At 45.3% G+C, this 17,433-nt stretch overlaps 1 protein-coding gene across 2 annotated transcripts in view; it reads left to right on the forward strand.

The window, feature by feature from the left end:
- Nucleotides 1-2,048: 2,048 nt before the first annotated feature.
- MFSD1 (major facilitator superfamily domain containing 1) overlaps nucleotides 2,049-17,433 on the forward strand; it is a 74,165-nt gene continuing 58,780 nt past the window's right edge. The window contains exon 1 of one of the 2 annotated variants that reach the window (XM_040349261.1): nucleotides 2,049-2,249. In XM_040349261.1, coding sequence (XP_040205195.1) covers nucleotides 2,096-2,249 — 154 coding nt within the window. In that variant the 5' untranslated portion in view covers nucleotides 2,049-2,095. The remainder of the gene's footprint in view (nucleotides 2,250-17,433) is intronic. The other variant, XM_040349260.1, reaches the window with a different exon arrangement.

Raw genomic sequence — 17,433 nt, forward strand, 5'->3', positions numbered from 1 at the left:
TTCCAGGCGTCTTTATATAGTGTGGGCGTGTACTAAACCCCCTGAGCCATAATTGGCCAAATCCACCCTGGCTTTGGCCGATTATGGCTCTCTGTTTTTTGCAAGCTGTGATTGGCGGGTCATAGTGCATGCTTGGCCAATCATCAGCCAGCAATGCACTGCGATGCCGCAGTGAATTATGGGCCGTGACACGCCACCCGAATTTGGCACGAACGGCCCATAACGTTTGTAATTCGACGAACGATCGAACATACGATGTTCGAGTCGAACGTGAAGCTCATCCCTACTGCACACTTGTCTGTGTTTGGAAAAAAAATTGAAATTGACAGAATGTTGAACTCACGTCACTTTCTGTGATGTGGCATCAGCTGTTTCCCCCCAAATCAGTCTATCATATCCAAGGCACAACAAAATGGACCACCCTAACCACAGCACCACAAAGAACCCCACACTAGGATGGACAAGGGGGCATTGTGGTGGACAGGCAGGCAGCAGAATGCACAGGGGGAGGAAACAAGGTGGACTGGGAGGGCTGCAGAATGGTCAGGGGGGCCACAGAGTAGTCAGAGGGGCACTGGGATGAACAGGGGGTCAGGAGGGCAGTGGGATGCTCAGGGGGTAGTGGGGTAGACTGGAGAGTAGCGTAGTGGACAGGGGGCAGCGGTGTGGACGGGGCACTGAGATGGACAGGGGGAAGAAGATGGACAGGGAGAGTAGCGGGGTGGACAAGGGGACAGTGGGGTGGACAGAAAGGCAGCGGATGGATAGAGGGATGGACAAGGTGGTGGGTAGGAGGACAAACAGGGGGGGGGATGGAGAGTGGAATGGACAGGGGAACAGTGGAATGGACAGTGGGGTGGATAAGGGATGGACAGGGGGCCAGTGAGATGGATAGGGGATGGACAGGGGGCCAGTGGGATGGATAGGGGATGGACAGGGGGCCAGTGAGATGGATAGAGGGCCGGTGAGATGGATAGGGGATGGACAGGGGGCCAGTGAGATGGATAGAGGGCCGGTGAGATGGATAGGGGATGGACAGGGGGCCAGTGAGATGGATAGGGGATGGACAGGGGGCCAGTGAGATGGATAGGGGATGGACAGGGGGCCAGTGAGATGGATAGGGGATGGACAGGGGGCCAGTGAGATGGATAGGGGATGGACAGGGGGCCAGTGAGATGGATAGGGGATGGACAGGGGGCCAGTGAGATGGATAGGGGATGGACAGGGGGCCAGTGGGATGGATAGGGGATGGACAGGGGGCCAGTCAGATGGATAGGGGATGGACAGGGGGCCAGTGGGATGGATAGGGGATGGACAGGGGGCCAGTGGGATGGATAGGGGATGGACAGGGGGCCAGTGGCGTAAATAGGGGATGGACAGGGGGGCAGTGGGGTGGATAGGGGATGGGCAGTGGGGTGAATAGGGGGGCAGTGGGATGGACAGTAGGGTGGATAGACAGGGGGGCAGATAGGTGATGGACAGGGGGCAGTGGGATGAACAGTGGGGTGGATAGGGGATGGACAGGGGGACAGTGGGGTGGATAGGGGATGGACAGGGGGGCAGTGGGATGGATATGGGATGGACAGGGGGGCAGTGGGGTGGATAGGGGATGGACAGTGGGGTGGATAGGGGGCAGTGGGATGGACAGTAGGATGGATAGGGGATAGACAGGGGGCAGTGGGGTAGATAGGTGATGGACAGGGGGGCAGTGGGATGGACAGTGGGGTGGATAGGTGATGGACAGTGGGGTGGATAGGGGATGGACGGGTGGACAGTGGGGTGGATAGGTAATGGACAGTGGGGTAGATAGGTGATGGACAGGGGGGCAGTGGGGTGGATAATGGATGGACAGGGGGGGCGGGGAGGGGAGCAGTGGGATGGATAGGGAATGGACAGTGGTATGCACAGGAGGTGGACAGCAGGATGGATATGGGGACGAACGCTGTTTTTTTCTTCCGTAGCTATTTAGCTTGGGAGAGCAGTACAGAGAATCTGCACAGTGCATACACGTGACACACCACCAACCCCGCCCCTCTGGTCACATGAGAGCACAGCATGTGATCACGGTCAATCACATGACTAGATAGTACACAATATGGCGGGGTACGAGGAGGAGGAAGCGCTGCTTCCAGGGGGATCAGATGGGGGCTCTGCCAGCGTACAGCAGAGGAAGATGCCAGCCATATGTGACCCCAGTCGGTTCGCCCATCGTGTGGTGGTTCTGATCCTCATGTGTTTTCTGGGTTTCGGTAAGCAGTGTTGTGTGGGGGAGAGGCTGGCTGCCTGTTGGGTGGGACTAGACTATAAGTAATGGAGTATAGGAGAACGTCCTGTGGGGGGAGGGTGTCACAATTCCATTCCTGGTCTGTGCAATAGAATGCGGAAGTCAATAGAGATACTTTATTTTTGGTGATTGAAGAGCGATACTGTGTGACTTTTGTCTTTTTAATGTGTGTTACTCTTGGGGCTCTTGCACACTTGTGTATATTCAGCGCATGTCTGTACTGAGTGAAATGCACACATTGTTATAGCCCCTGGGAGCGTACTATTGCTTGTACTTGTGTGTTTGTTTTTTCAAGCACATATGTAACTTTTGAATACACTATGTGTATGTGTATGTATGTATGTGTGTGTGTGTGTGTGTATGTATGTATGTATATATATATATATATATATATATATATATATATATATATATATATATATATATATATATATAAATATATGAGTGTGTGTGTGTTATTAAAATCCTGGTTTTGAGAGTAACTTGGTTTGAGAGTGTTTTTGCAAGACAAGCAAACATTTTTTAATACATTTTGCCTTGATATACAAGCGATGTCTTGATATAAGAGTAGCGTCATGTCACAATTGAGTATAACAAAGAAGAGGAGCCTCTAAGTGTAGCAATATGGTTAAATTTAATGAAGGTACAACATTTAGCAACTTATTGCTACACTTAGAGGTGCCTCTCTTCTATACCCTGTAAAAAAATGCTTTGATATACAAGTGCTTTGGATTACAAACCTTTTTCTGGAACGAATTATGCTCGCAAACCAAGGTTTCTCTTTTGTTCATGGGCGGACACAGGTCCAAATCTTGACAATAGGGTTATATGCCGTCTATCAGGAGAGGACTAGGCAGACATGTTAAACAGTTAAAAAACATGTAACCGCAAAGCTGAACAGTACTGCCCAGGGGGTGGTCCCTCTGGCTATAACCCCTCACCCTGCAGCTAATTTTTTTTTTTCTGCCTAGCATAGAAAGACCTGGCTTCCTATGGGCCCATTGGTCCCAGGAGAACTTTTATTTTGATCCTGAGATCTACTATCAACTGCCGGCTGTGTGACAGGCTGGATAATATAGATCCTTGTAGTCTCCCCAGTCGGCATCGCGCGTGAGCACACCTTTAGCTGCGTGCAGGGTTGGCCACGACATACCCCATTACTCTAGGGGTGGCTGGTGAGCTACATGCTCTGGGGCTCACTTATGACCGTGCTACTGCAGTCTGTGTCACGGTGGGCCGTGGTCGACAGCTACCCCATACTAGTATGGTGTTTGGTCTGTCAGGAACGCTTCCAGCGTTCCCTGTGCGATGGGTAGGTAGGTTCCCCCTGCTTCGGCAGGATGGAGCAGCTGGGCATTCCTGGGGTGGTTGTTTAAGGGGTCTCTTGTCCTTCCCATGTGTTGCTGAGCAGGCTGTTTTCTGGGGTCCCTGGGGGGGGGGGGGGGCTCCGGGTCCTGTACTGGGAGCATTTTTTTGCATAGAGATCATGAGGAGGGGGGGGGGGGTGAATCGAGATCCATTTTTTTAAGCCCAGGGTTCCCCTAGATGCAAAAACTTTAGTAGTAATGGTAAAGGCTAAAGCCTATTATCTTTGTTGGTCTCCCTGTAGGAGATTTTCCCTACTTCCTGTGGAAATATCAGGAAGTGAAAATAAATCTCCATAACACCGACCCGGATAGCAGTAAAAACCCAATGTGAGTCTAGGATACACATATGCATCCAGCCACCCATAATAATGAATGTCTATATGGGTTTTATGCTACTACTTGTGTAAACCTATGCATGTGTGCGGTCCTAGAATCAGTCTGCGCCTATGGGTTTACCCAAAAGCACCCATGTTCATGACATCTATAAATATAATCTCATGGCCAATTTGTTTTCAAAACAATTTCCATGCTATACATGCTGCAATAGTTTCTCCCAGCACACTCCAACCTTGCAGTTAGGAAACAAGAAAAAGGGGGGGGGGGGGGCCTTACTAAAAACTGGAGAAACGGAGTCATGAGCACCTGTGCATAGAAACCAATTGGCTTCAGCTTTTTTATTAGCTAATGCAGGGCTTGACAGATTTGCTTGGAATCTAGGAGCCAGCTAAAAAAGTTAAGAGCCAGGAACGCGCCCCGTCCCGCCGAGCTTGCGCTCACAGATGCGAACGCATACGTGAATAGCGCCCGCATATGAAATCGGTGTTCAAACCACACATGTCAGATATGGCTGCGATTGGTAGAGCGAGAGCAATAATTCTAGCCCTAAACCTCCCCTAACTCAAAACATGCAACCTGTATAATTTTTTAAATGTCGCCTGTGGATATTTTAAAGGGTAAGAGTTTGTCGCCATTCCACGAGCGGACGCAATTTTGAAGCGTAACATGTTGGGTATCAATTTACTCGGCGTAACATTATCTTTCACAATATTAAAAAAAAAAAACTTTACCGGTGTCTTATATATTTTTTTATTAAAAAAGTGTATTTTTCCCAAAAAAGTGCTCTTGTAAGACCGCTGCGCAAATACGGTGTGACAAAGTATTGCAACGACTGCCATTTTATTCTCTAGGGTGTTAGAATAAAAAATATATATAATGTTTGGGGGTTCTAATTAGAGGGAAGGAGATGGCAGTGAAAACAGACAGGGGAAGCTCCATTAGCATTGCTGGTTGTCTTGTCATACCAATGGCCACCACAAGATGGCGCCAGATCACAGAAGGAAGCATAGGCATGCAGAATGCCGCAAAGTCGCAGGCTCAATTACCGTCCGACGTGGCCCAATGCAATCGCGAGGTGGAGGCGCACAGAGACACGGGATACCCCAGCTGTGCCACCCGGGTCGCTAATTCTAGTCGCAATTGTGACCTGGCGCTCTGGGTTTGTCGAACCCTGAGCTAATGTTTGCACTCGCAGTAGAAACATGTGATTGAGCCACCTTTTTTTAGCAAATCCCCTTCCCTAAAGTGCAAGTTTACTTTTTCACAAAAAAGAAAAACGGTGAACACCCTACCCTATACCCTCCTCACCATCCCTGTCGTCGCTGCACTTGCCTCTGTGGGCAATTATCTGTTACACATTTAAAAGCCCTGTGTTTCCTTCCTTATGGCTTCTGGGACGGATCAAAGTGATTCTTGTTGTTGGTTAACAGCATATGACCAATCAGAATCGCACTGATCTGTCCCAGAAGTGACAGAATGCTTTCTTGTCCCCTCTAAAAGCAGTTTGTTGCAGATTGCTGTTGAAAGGGTAAAGCTTATGTAAATGAACCCTTAGGCTTTAAAGCGGAGTTCCACGCAGAAGTGGAACTTCCGATCATCGGATTCCTCCCCTCCGGTGCCACAATTGACACATTTCGGAGGGGGGTGGGGACAGGATACTTGTCTTTAACGGGTATCCTTTCCAACTTCTGGGAGTCCGGGACGTGGCCTGTGATGTCAGTGCGGGGCTCCCTTCTCCCCTGGCTGCCGGGCCAGTAGGAGGGAGGAGCAGGCCTCGTGCATGCGCAGTAGGGTTCCCGGCGTGAAGCCGAAAGACTACACTGCCGGGTACCCTTACCCGCAATGGCGGTGGCAGCACCCATCGGCTGCGGTGCTGATATTGCTGGACTCCAGGACAGCCAGTCCTCCATTGTAGCTGCTGGCTTTAATTTTTTTTTTTTTGGGGCCGAACACTGCTTTAAAATTGAATGCTAGACGCTGATTGGTTGTCATGTACAGTTACTCCAGTCTTCCTAAATTCCCTCAGAAGTGACTATACCAAACATGACCTTTTATTCCCAGCATTCAGAGTACTTGTTTTAGATGAGCCTGAATGTCTCCTGTAGGTTCTGTGCCATAATCTTACTATGTCCACGTATTTGTGAAAGAAGGAATGCATCTTGGGACTTTCTTAGAAACCTCCCCCACTGCCATGACCACACAGAGGGATATGCCTAGGTATTAAGTATGTAAACAGTGGATTACAAGGGAAAGGGCAGCTGGCGTCTCTAATGCAGTTAATAAAGGATTAGCTTGGTGCTTTGTTTTGCTTTATTTAATAATGAGCCTGGAGAATGGGCCTGTTGAATGTTTTATTCTGAAATGGAATTATTTTGCTAACAGCTGCTTATCATATACATGGGAATGTAGGCTATACCAACACTTAATCTAAATAAATACTAATAATAATAAATTACTCCAAACCAAGACCATCAAAGATGGTGATAAAATTGGCCGCGGCACCTTTATTGGTGTAAATATTCTACAAACATCAAATATATAAAATTAAAACTTATCTTTATTAACTTCCATCAATAAATAAATAAATAATTAAAACTTAAATTATTTTCAAATATTTCAAATCTCACTCAGTCTTAGGACTCGAGCGAGTACCATAAATAAAGATATTAAACAAAAAGTCCCCCCTTGATCCAAGGGTGACAGACCACATAAAAGGTGCTGCGACAGGGTGGGAGGGATGGGGGAGCTCTTCAGTTTTCAGGTAAAGTGCCTGACTGCCTCTGAGGGAGGGGGTTTTTATACCCTCTGGTAAGCGAGGATGAGTCATGCATCCCTCTGATGTTCCCGCCCAAAGACACCTGTGCCCCCAGCTCCAGGAGCATGAACTTCCCGCCCAAATACCTCACATACCACAAATTCCTATTAACCCTATTGTCCTTACCCGCAAACATGGGATAGCCACAATCCCATGCTGTGGGCACTAAACATGCCCCCTTGCTCATGGGAATGTAGGCTATACCAACACTTAATCTAAATAAATACTAATAATAATAAATTACTCCAAACCAAGACCATCAAAGATGGTGATAAAATTGGCCGCGGCACCTTTATTGGTGTAAATATTCTACAAACATCAAATATATAAAATTAAAACTTATCTTTATTAACTTCCATAAATAAATAAATAATTAAAACTTAAATTATTTTCAAATATTTCAAATCTCACTCAGTCTTAGGACTCGAGCGAGTACCATAAATAAAGATATTAAACAAAAAGTCCCCACCTAGCCTGTTTTGTTTAACGAACAAAACAAGGCTACCCCAAAACCGCGGCCTTCTCGATCATGGTTTGGATATTTAAATTAAAAATATCCAGGCCTACATCCGACAAGTGGATACCGTCTTGTCTATATAAGCCTGGAAAACCGCCTTCCAATTCCGTATGCCTAAAAGAAAAACCTCCCAGCTTCGGCATAAATTTTTCCATGGCGTGATTAATCCTTCTCCTTATTTTCTCCAAATTTCTTTGTTTCCCGGCAGACAACCAAATCAACCTAGGGACTATCTCTGAAAAGATCAATCTCGCCTTGGGAAAATGTTTTTGCAATAAATGGAAATCATTTTTAAACAACAGTAGCAACTCTAACGTGGACTGTTTCCCCACATCATTGCCACCCCCATGTATAATTATTACATCTGGGGAGGGCCAACTTTCCACCAACTTGAAAATTTGTACCAACAAATTTTTCCACTGTAATCCCCGAATACCTTTCCACCAAATCTGACAAACTTCAGGAGGAAAAGATAAATTGGCAGAATAACATCTCAAACATGCCCTTCTATGTGCCCAGTGCACAAACGAATGTCCAAATATCCAGACAATTCTATTGAGACCTAAAAATTAAACAGATAGGTTAGGGCGAACATACAAATTAAACCTATCGGATTCCCACCTTCCCAGACTCTTTATAACACCATTGTCAAGGCCCATTCTGGCTGCCTCAGTTGCGGCGCCAATTCTGAAAGAGTGCGAGGAAAATTTCAAGTGAGAGAGACCGAGGTATGCCAAGCATTTATTAAAAATTGCTGAAAACTGAAATTTTGTTAGCGGTAAGTGATTCTGATGAACCAAGAAACTACCCGCACACTGAGGCCTTGAACTCAAGTATTTTTCAACTATTAATAACGGGCAAATATTAGCATCACCACAGGCATTCAGCGAGAGCCAATGACCTCTTCCCAGCACGTCAGTCTTAGATTTGCAGATAAAGATACGCACTTTATCTCCGTCTATGAAAACCTCCCCCTGCTTAAGGCCTGTTACGCCCTGCTTATTTGCAGGGACTAACTCGGACATTCGCAACGCCGCAAAGAAAATTAAAATAAAAGCTGTCCGGAATAATAACGCCTCATATTCCGAAGAACATATAAAAACCGTGGCAGCGCAAATCTTTTTCAAAATCTCGACGGAGATTGGTCTGCGTGAATCCGGCTTAAAATTCAACCTTCTGTAACCCTTCAAAGCTTGACGTACTGAGAAAAAGCTGTTACACACTGGTAAACCATTCATTTTGAAAAAGAAAGAAATACCCACCATCGTTTTATTGATATGGTTAAAGGAAAAACCTCCCTCCATCAGAGAGCTCAGGAAAGCTAACACTGTGTTCTCCGAGGGCAACAAACCTGAACAGCCCAAACTATCATTAAACAATAGCCATTTCTTCCATGCCATAGAGTACTCCGTCCATGTCCTAGGAAGCACCGACTGTTTAATTGATTCTAAGACTGGCGTTAAATCAATTCCCACAAGTGGCTTGGACAAACGAAACCTACCGCATCCGCTTCTGGAAATAGCAGTCTGAACCTGGAGATCTGGGAACGAGATAACGCATCGGCCACTAAATTCTCTTTACCCGGCACATGTTTTACCTTCACCCAAATATTATATCTTAAACACAACAGGACAAAATACCGTAAAAGTTTTATTACTTGCTCAGATTTTGATGATAAACAATTTATGGCAAATAAAACTCCTTTATTGTCAGAGTGTATTAAAATTCTTTTGTTGGCGAAACTACTTCCCCACAGTTCAAATGCCACAACTATAGGGAAGAGCTCCAACAAAACAATGTTCCTTGTCGCTCTACACTGCACCCAAAAAGGGGGCCAAGACCCATAGCACCAGTGCGTTTTCCAGATTGCCGCGAAACCAATTGATCCAGCGGCATCTGTGAACAAATGCATGTCCGCTGCAAAAATGAATTCCTCTTGAAACATTGTACGGCCATTATAATCCTCCAAAAATTGGGACCACACTAGTAGGTCATCTTTCAATTCAGTGGTAAGGCGTATGTGGGAGAAAGGTGATTTTAAACCTGCCGACGCCAACGCCAATCTCCTCGAAAAAATTCTGCCCACAGGCATGACCCTAGATGCGAAGGCTAAATGACCGAGAAAAGACTGTAGCTCCTTTAAAATCACCTTTCTCTTACGCAACAGACAACAGATCGTCTGCTGCAAGTGCACTATTTTTTCCAAAGGAAGTTGAAATTGAAATAACTCAGTGTCGATGCTTATACCCAGAAAAACTAACCTTGTTACTGGCAAAACGGTTTTTTCTTTTGCGATCGGAATACCGAAGTATTCCGCAATCGCTAAGAAAAGATTTAGTACTAAACCACAGATAGGGGAGTCCGGAGGTCCTATGAACAGGAAATCATCCAGGTAGTGGGTGATTCCTTCACTACCTGATTCACGAATAATTACCCATTGTAAAAAAGATGCAAATAACTCAAAATAATGGCAAGACAGTGAGCAACCCATTGGAAGGCACATATCATAAAAATATTTTTCCTCAAAACAAAAACCAAGGGAGCAAAAAGCTTCAGGCGCGATAGGCAGCAACCTAAATGCTGATTGAATATCGGTTTTTGCTAATAAAGCGCCCAACCCAAATCTTTTTATAATCCTTACCGCGTCGTCAAAGGTTGCGTAAGACACTGAAGCCGAAGACGGGTCGATTTCGTCGTTTAACGACTTTCCTTTAGGGTAAGATAGGTGGTGGATTAATCGAAAGGAGTTAGGTTCCTTCTTAGGAATGAGGCCTAAAGGAGATACCCGAAAATCCTTAAACGGAGGGGAATTAAACGGGCCAGCGATACGCCCGGCCAAAATTTCCTTCCACAATTTTTCCCTCACAACTTGCTCATTTTGCCATACCGATTTTAGATTGCTCACTGCCTTGCAACCTGATCCCCCAAATTTTGGTAAAGTGAAACCCGAGGAGAAGCCTTTAATTAAAACTTCCGCTCTCTCCTTGTCGGGGTAGAGCAGAAGCCATGGAAACATTTTTTCCAGCTTCACTGGGGTTCGCACGTTTGGGGCCGTCTTTTTGTTGAAAATTTATTTTAAAACACTTCACGACCGGATGTGGGCCGAAACAAAAAGAACATTCATGCCTATACCTGCACGATGCCGCCCAGCGGCATTGCGACTCGTTAAAGGCATAGCATATTCCTTTCTTGTACATAGCGGACGAATTCGTTTGGGTAACGTTCGGTTGATTTTTTGTAAAGACTGGTTTTTGTGGCAGTATGAGATTTAGCCACAACCCCACGTCTTTCATACCCCATCGTAGATTCTTATAGACCGCCAGCTTCTGGCGAAACGACTCATCGTAATTATACCAGCCAAATCCGCCGAAATTCCTATACGCTTCTAATATGTGCTCTAAATGCTGGAAGAGACCGCTACATTTTTCGGGAAATTTTTCTCCCAACACCGCCGAAAAAATACAAAAGGCTTGTAGCCAGTTGTAAAAAGATCTAGGTGCGACACGCCGTCTCTCATCCTCCTCAAGTTTTTTATCACTTCTTGAAGAAAAATCTTTATTAGGGAGCAATGACATCAAATCAATGAAGTCATTGTTCCAAATTTTTTCTTTCACATTTAAGGACAGATGAAATCCTAACGGCGAGATCTCGCATGGTAAGACTTCTTTAAAACAGTTATCAGGAATATTACTTTTCAAATTTTCTCTAACTTCGCAAGTGTTTGTGTTCAAATCACTCCAAACACTTGCAGCTGAATTAGCATTCATTGCCACTGGCTTCAAAGAGTCAGTTAACTTGTCAATCTTTTGCAATAGTTTAGAAATTAAACTGCATTCTGATGACTCACCAGCAGGGGGCGCAGGAGTACTTGCAGTAGCTGCCGCCTGACTAGACCTCCCGTCCTGTCTTTCGTCTGCTCTCGCCGCACCCAGCTGATCCAGCCTGGAGACATGCGAAGCTGCTGGTCCCGCTGTGCTCCTTCCAACCTGTGAAGATAAGGACACATTCTTTCCCCTAGGTGGGGATGTTTGGGGTTTGTTCCTTCCTCCTCTCCCCCGCCCTGGGGACGGAGAAACATTCTTGCGCTTCTTCGTTGCTTTCCGTGCAGTTTCGCCGGCTCTGACGTCACTCCCGACCTCCTCCTCCGAGCGGAATCCCGGCGTCACGCTAGCTGCCGCTGAAGTTACCGGACGCTCCGGCGGACGATTCCGTTGAGACCTGCGGGAAGGAAGAGAGAGCACATCGAGGGGGGGCGGCCCGCGCGGTGATGATACTTCACCTTCTTCCAGGCAGACAGCATACACCTCCCGGACGTCTTCGCTCTGCTCCACCGCTGCTGGTTCACCTATGCCAGACAGGCATTTTTCCAGCCACTCTTCTCCGCCTTCATTCTCAGCTCTCTCCAGCATCCTCCGCACCAACGACCGCATCGCTTCAGACTCCAACAGGCTCATCTTGGACCGGAGCTCTTCAGTTTTCAGGTAAAGTGCCTGACTGCCTCTGAGGGAGGGGGTTTTTATACCCTCTGGTAAGCGAGGATGAGTCATGCATCCCTCTGATGTTCCCGCCCAAAGACACCTGTGCCCCCAGCTCCAGGAGCATGAACTTCCCGCCCAAATACCTCACATACCACAAATTCCTATTAACCCTATTGTCCTTACCCGCAAACATGGGATAGCCACAATCCCATGCTGTGGGCACTAAACATGCCCCCTTGCTCATTATAGTAGGTGGTGTGGCAAGTAATCTATAGCTAGTTGCTACATATCATCCCATCACTGTTGAAAGGCTTCTAGGAGCCACTGGAATGTGTCTCTTATTTTGTATTGACAAAGTTCTGATGACAGCCAAGAAACTTGGTATGTGGCCCAGAAAATGCTCAATAGTGGCATCGAGTAACAGATTATGGAACACAGAATATTTAAGTCTAAATACAAGAACAGTTGCAAATCCTAAACTGCACTTTGGTAAAGTTCTGATTTCTATGTTTTAGAAGCATTTTTACATTGTAAATGGTCAGAAATGTATCTCCATTAAACGCCTACACACAAAATGTGGCTAAACGCAAGTTACCGCATTTAGACATGTTTTCACACTCGCACTGCTAAAGCGTTTGGTGTTTTAAATGCCAATAAACTTCTGTCCTAAACGTTTTTTCTTTTTTGCGTTAAAAAAAAAAATGCCACTAAACTCAACGACTTAGTTTACATGGACAGATAAGAGCAGGGCTGTGGAGTCGGAGTCGGGGGAAATTATGGGTACCCGGAGTCGGAGTCGGCAAACAATGCACCGACTCCGACTCCTACTAAATTTAGATTGGAATTAAAAAAAAAAAAAAAAAAAGCAAGTTTAAATGTCCCAATTCACAAAAAGTTATAATTAATGACTTCTCTACTGTAAGAATAAAGACCAATGCATGCAGTGCCTCACGTAACCGCAAAACGAACACGTTAAGTGACCGTGAAGAAGCATGCTTTTCATGTGCTTCACTATATGGCACGCAACGCACAATTAGGAGCTGCAATACTTATACTTTCCATAGTGTTGTGTTCTGCTTTTACAGGGAACGCATGTTAGAGAACCAGTAAGTGTCCAAAATTCCAACAGGAGTTTTATAAAGCACTAAAAGAAGTTAAAGTATGATCGCTCATCAAAACTTACTGTTGAAGAAGCCATCCTTGTTTATCCAGAGATCGTTAGTGATGTGGCCAAAATAGTTACTGCAATGCCACCCACCCAAGTCAGTGTCGAAAGATTATTTTCAGCCCTAAAAATAATAAAGCCCTGGTTCACACTGGGTACGATTTGGAACGATTTGAGATGCGATTTGACATGTCAAATCGCATCTCAAATCAGCGGCAATTGTCGGCAATGGTACTGTCCTAATCAGTGCGACGCCGCATCTGCGATTTCAAAAAGTAGTTCCTGTACTACTTTTTGCGATTTCGGGCCGCGATTTACAATAAATGGCGGCCAAAATCGCAGCCGCGAAATCGCGGTAAAATCACGCATTTTACCGCGATTTTGAATTTGCAGCAGTGTGAACCTAGGCTCAGTCTGACTTAAAGCGGTCCTCCACCCTAAAGTGGAGTCCCGCTGATCGGAACCCTCCCCCCCTCCGGTGTCACATTTGACACCTTTCAGGGGGGAGGGGGGTGCAGACACCTGTCTAAAGACAGGTATTTGCACCCACTTCCGGCCACACGCTACGGGCGAAAGACGGGCATTCCGTCACATCCCGTCTGTCGCCCGTTGTGTGCTGGGAACACTCGGCTCCCAGCACACAGCGTGTGAGCCAATCGGCGGGGGCAGCGCGACTCGCGCATGCGCCGTAGGGAACCGGGCAGTGAAGCCGCAGCGCTTCACTTCCTGGTTCCCTCAGCGTGGATGGCGGGGGGAGCAGCAGAGTGACGAGCGATCGCTCGTGCTCTGCTGCGATCGGCGCTGGACTCCAGGACAGGTAAGTGTCCTAATATTAAAAGTCAGCAGCTGCAGTATTTGTAGCTGCTGACTTTTAATATTTTGTTCCCATGGCACATCCGCTTTAAGAGCTTCTATGAAAGAGGATCTAGAACTCTACATTGAATTGATTTGCATTTGCTAAGCCTATAACTACATTTCAAGATTAATATAAACCATTTCTAGGTTTTACAGATTTTGTTTTTGGTTCATTATAGATAAGCTTTGTTTTTGTTCTAAAACAACCAAATAATGTGGTTTGTATTTTTGAACTGGTAAAGATCCTGTTCCTGATGTTTATGCCTGCTGCTACTATCCAGCCACTTGATTGTTTTCATTGTGTTTGTCTTTTGCTTAAACTGTGCAATACAGTAGACTGTTGGCTTCCCAGCCAGTAGTCCTGTGGTAGGTTGCGTTTCCTTCCCTCAAGGAATGTATAAAATACATTCGCATATTAATACAGAGGAGTCTGAGTCGGAAGTACATAAAACTGAGGAGTCGGAACATTTATCTACCGACTCCACAGCCCTGGATAAGAGGAGCGTTCTTGGGCTGCTGTAAAAAAAACACCTAAGGCCCCATGCACACGAGACGCAAACTCATCTAAACACACGTTTTCAAACGCAAAAAACGGCGTTTAAAACACCCGTTTTTGCCGCGAATCTCGCAGCGTTTTACCGCGTTTGCCTTTATAAGCGTTTGGTTAAACATCATAAGACCCTCCCTAAGCTCAAAAAACAGTATTATTTAACCATTTCAGCCATTTTGTGAGACCAGAGTGAGTAGCAGCTGAGAGAGCAGCAGTGTACGTGTATTTAGCGTGTCACTTGCCACATCGCCTGCCAAAAGCTGTGGATTGTCCACTTGCCACGTCACCTGCCTCAAGTTGTGAATTGTCCACTTGCCACGTCACCTGGCCACGCCACCTGCCACAAGTTGTGGATTGTCCAATGGCCACATCACCTGCCACAAGTTGTGGATTGTCCACTGGCCACATCACCTGCCACAAGTTGTGGATTGTCCACTGGCCACATCACCTGCCACAAGTTGTGCATTGTCCACAATGCAATGCAAGCAATTACATTTTGTTATGTTTTTTTTTTTTTTTTTATGGTTTTTCATCATTTGCCATCATTTTTGAGATTTCTAATGTAAAAACGCCTATAAACGAAATCGCGGCAAAACGCCGGTACCGCGTTTTGCCGCGATTTGCGTCTGAAACGCGAAAACTTTTGCGGCTGAACCCATTTTTTTGCTTCTGAAAAAACGAACATAAACGCAACTGCTGAAAAACACAGAAAAATGTGACTGTGTGCATGGACACATAGGATAACATTGAATGTGTTCAGGGGCAGTTGAAAAAGCTGTCCAACTGCCTCTGAACACGCGTTTACCAGCGTCTCGTGTGCATGGGGCCTAACTGCTCCTAAGCATCCGTTTACCTTCAGCAGTGTACATGAGGCCAGGACAGAGACCAAGTAGGAATATATCATTGTGGCAGCTTTCTTTTTTATCAAATTTCACACTAGAAACTTGGGAGGTTTTCTCTGTGAGGTTACACCCTTTAATGTTTTACTGACCTTTGCATAATCTTGGTCCCTTCCCAGCTCATATCAGAAACCTATGTGTAGATTAGATCCTTATGCTTAATGTACACGGGACGTTTGTACAACCTCTCCTGAACGATTTAACTTTGCAGATGGTAACCCATTTGCTGCGTTTAGAAGTGTTTTAATAAAAAATTATCTATATAGTTTTTTTAATTTTTTCAAAATGGCTAAAAATGAAAAACGCCTGCAAAAGAAAGATAGCTAAACTTGAGTTGCAACGTTTTAGTGAATGAAATGCCTTTAAACTTTTTTTAGGTTTCCAAAAAAAGCATCTAAAACTCAACTGCTAAATGGGTGTTTAGGAGCAGTTGGGCAATTTTTTTCAACGGCTCCTAAACTCTCCTGTTATCTTATCAGTACATGTACACAGGGTCATTTATAGTTGTTTCTAGGCAGTTGAGTTTGGAGGCTTTTTTGGAAAGCAAAGAAATTAGTTCAGATGCATTTCAATTGCTAAACGCAGTAACCTGCATTTTTGTTTAGAGGCGTTTTTTTTGTTTTTGGCTATTTAAAAAAAATGTATGTATGTATGTATGTATGTATAATTTTTTTTATTTTTTTTTGTTTAACCACTTCCCTCACTTCCCTATCGATTGTGAAATGACGTCGGCGGGAACCCTCCCTCCGGGTGGACATCATATGACATCCTGGGCTTCCTAGGGGGCTCACGCCCCCGCGGGCACGATGTTCGCTAGGCACCCGCAATCACAGCAGGACCATGGATCTGTGTGCGTTTTTTTTTTTTTTTCAAAATTGGCGCTCTTCTCTTGTTTATAGTGCAAAAAATAAAAACCGCAGAGGTGATAAAAATACCAACAAACTAAAGCTCTATTTGTGGGGGGGGGACATAAAAATTTCATTTGGGTATAGTGTTTCATGACCGCGCAATTGTCAAAGTGTGACAGCCCTGAAAACTAAAAATTGGTCTGGGCAGGAAGGGGGTGAAAATGCCCTGTATTGAACGCTTCTAAACGCAAACGCGGCATGTAAACGTGTCAAAACAGAAGTTTTTAAATGTGGGTTACTATCTGTCAAATTTAAATTGTTCAGGAGGTTGTAAAAACATGCGTGTACATTAAGCTTTCGACCCCTTTCACACTGGAGCGTTTTGCAGGCGCTATAGCGTTAAAAATGGCGTCTGCAAAGCGTCCTAAAACGGCTGCTTCATTCACTCCAGTGTGAAAACCTGAGTGAAATCACTGAGCAGTACCGCAGGCAAAACGCTTACACATGGAAACACAACTGGTTTTATTAGTAGAGTGCAATTACCACACAATGGGAGAAGCTGAAATTACTGGTTAAGGATATTAAGCTGTCTGAAGACTAAAGTATATAATGTATGACAATGGGAAGAACTTCCTATAGGGTAAGACTGGCCATACACAGAGCAAATTTCTTTCCTGCAGCCACAGGTTACAGGTAAAATCTGGCTTCCTGGTTATATCCAAGTTGATCAATCGTGCTATTAATTGGTCAGTGTATATGGAGAATACAATTAGAAGGTGAATATCAGTAGGATATGAGTAGGCAAAAAACGAAGCATTGTGGGGGGGGGGGGGGGGGGTTGTGGTGTACACAGGAGAAGAAACAATCAGAAGGGGGTGGGGGGAGAAATATTGAAGACCTATTTCCGACAGTCGCCACATTATGGATGTAGTAGGGAGATCCACTAGTTCAAAATCGCCATCCTTATTATTTTCCTCGACCAATCGGGTTGAAATCTAATTCAGAGGCCTATTCTAAAAGGGTAGGTACCTGTAGTGAGTGCCAGTGGCATGGAATCGCATTGCGGACTGCAGTCCTGTTTTAGCGTCGTATTTTAAAGGGCCTGGCAACACGGGGGGGGGAAACATTGGCGCTCTGGTGTATTGGGCACAATAGTTTGGGGGGTAGTCTTGGTATAGATAAAGATTGTGTCTCAGAATCTTTTCATAGGGGTCTGAGACCACCATATATATTACTTGGTTCCTGGATGGTTTGACATTGCCAAAACTGGTCTGGTACTGATGGAAATATATGAAGTGTATTAGGCCATCTGTATCAGT

Source organism: Rana temporaria, chromosome 4, assembly GCF_905171775.1.
Source record: "Rana temporaria chromosome 4, aRanTem1.1, whole genome shotgun sequence".
NCBI classification, from domain to species: domain Eukaryota; kingdom Metazoa; phylum Chordata; class Amphibia; order Anura; family Ranidae; genus Rana; species Rana temporaria.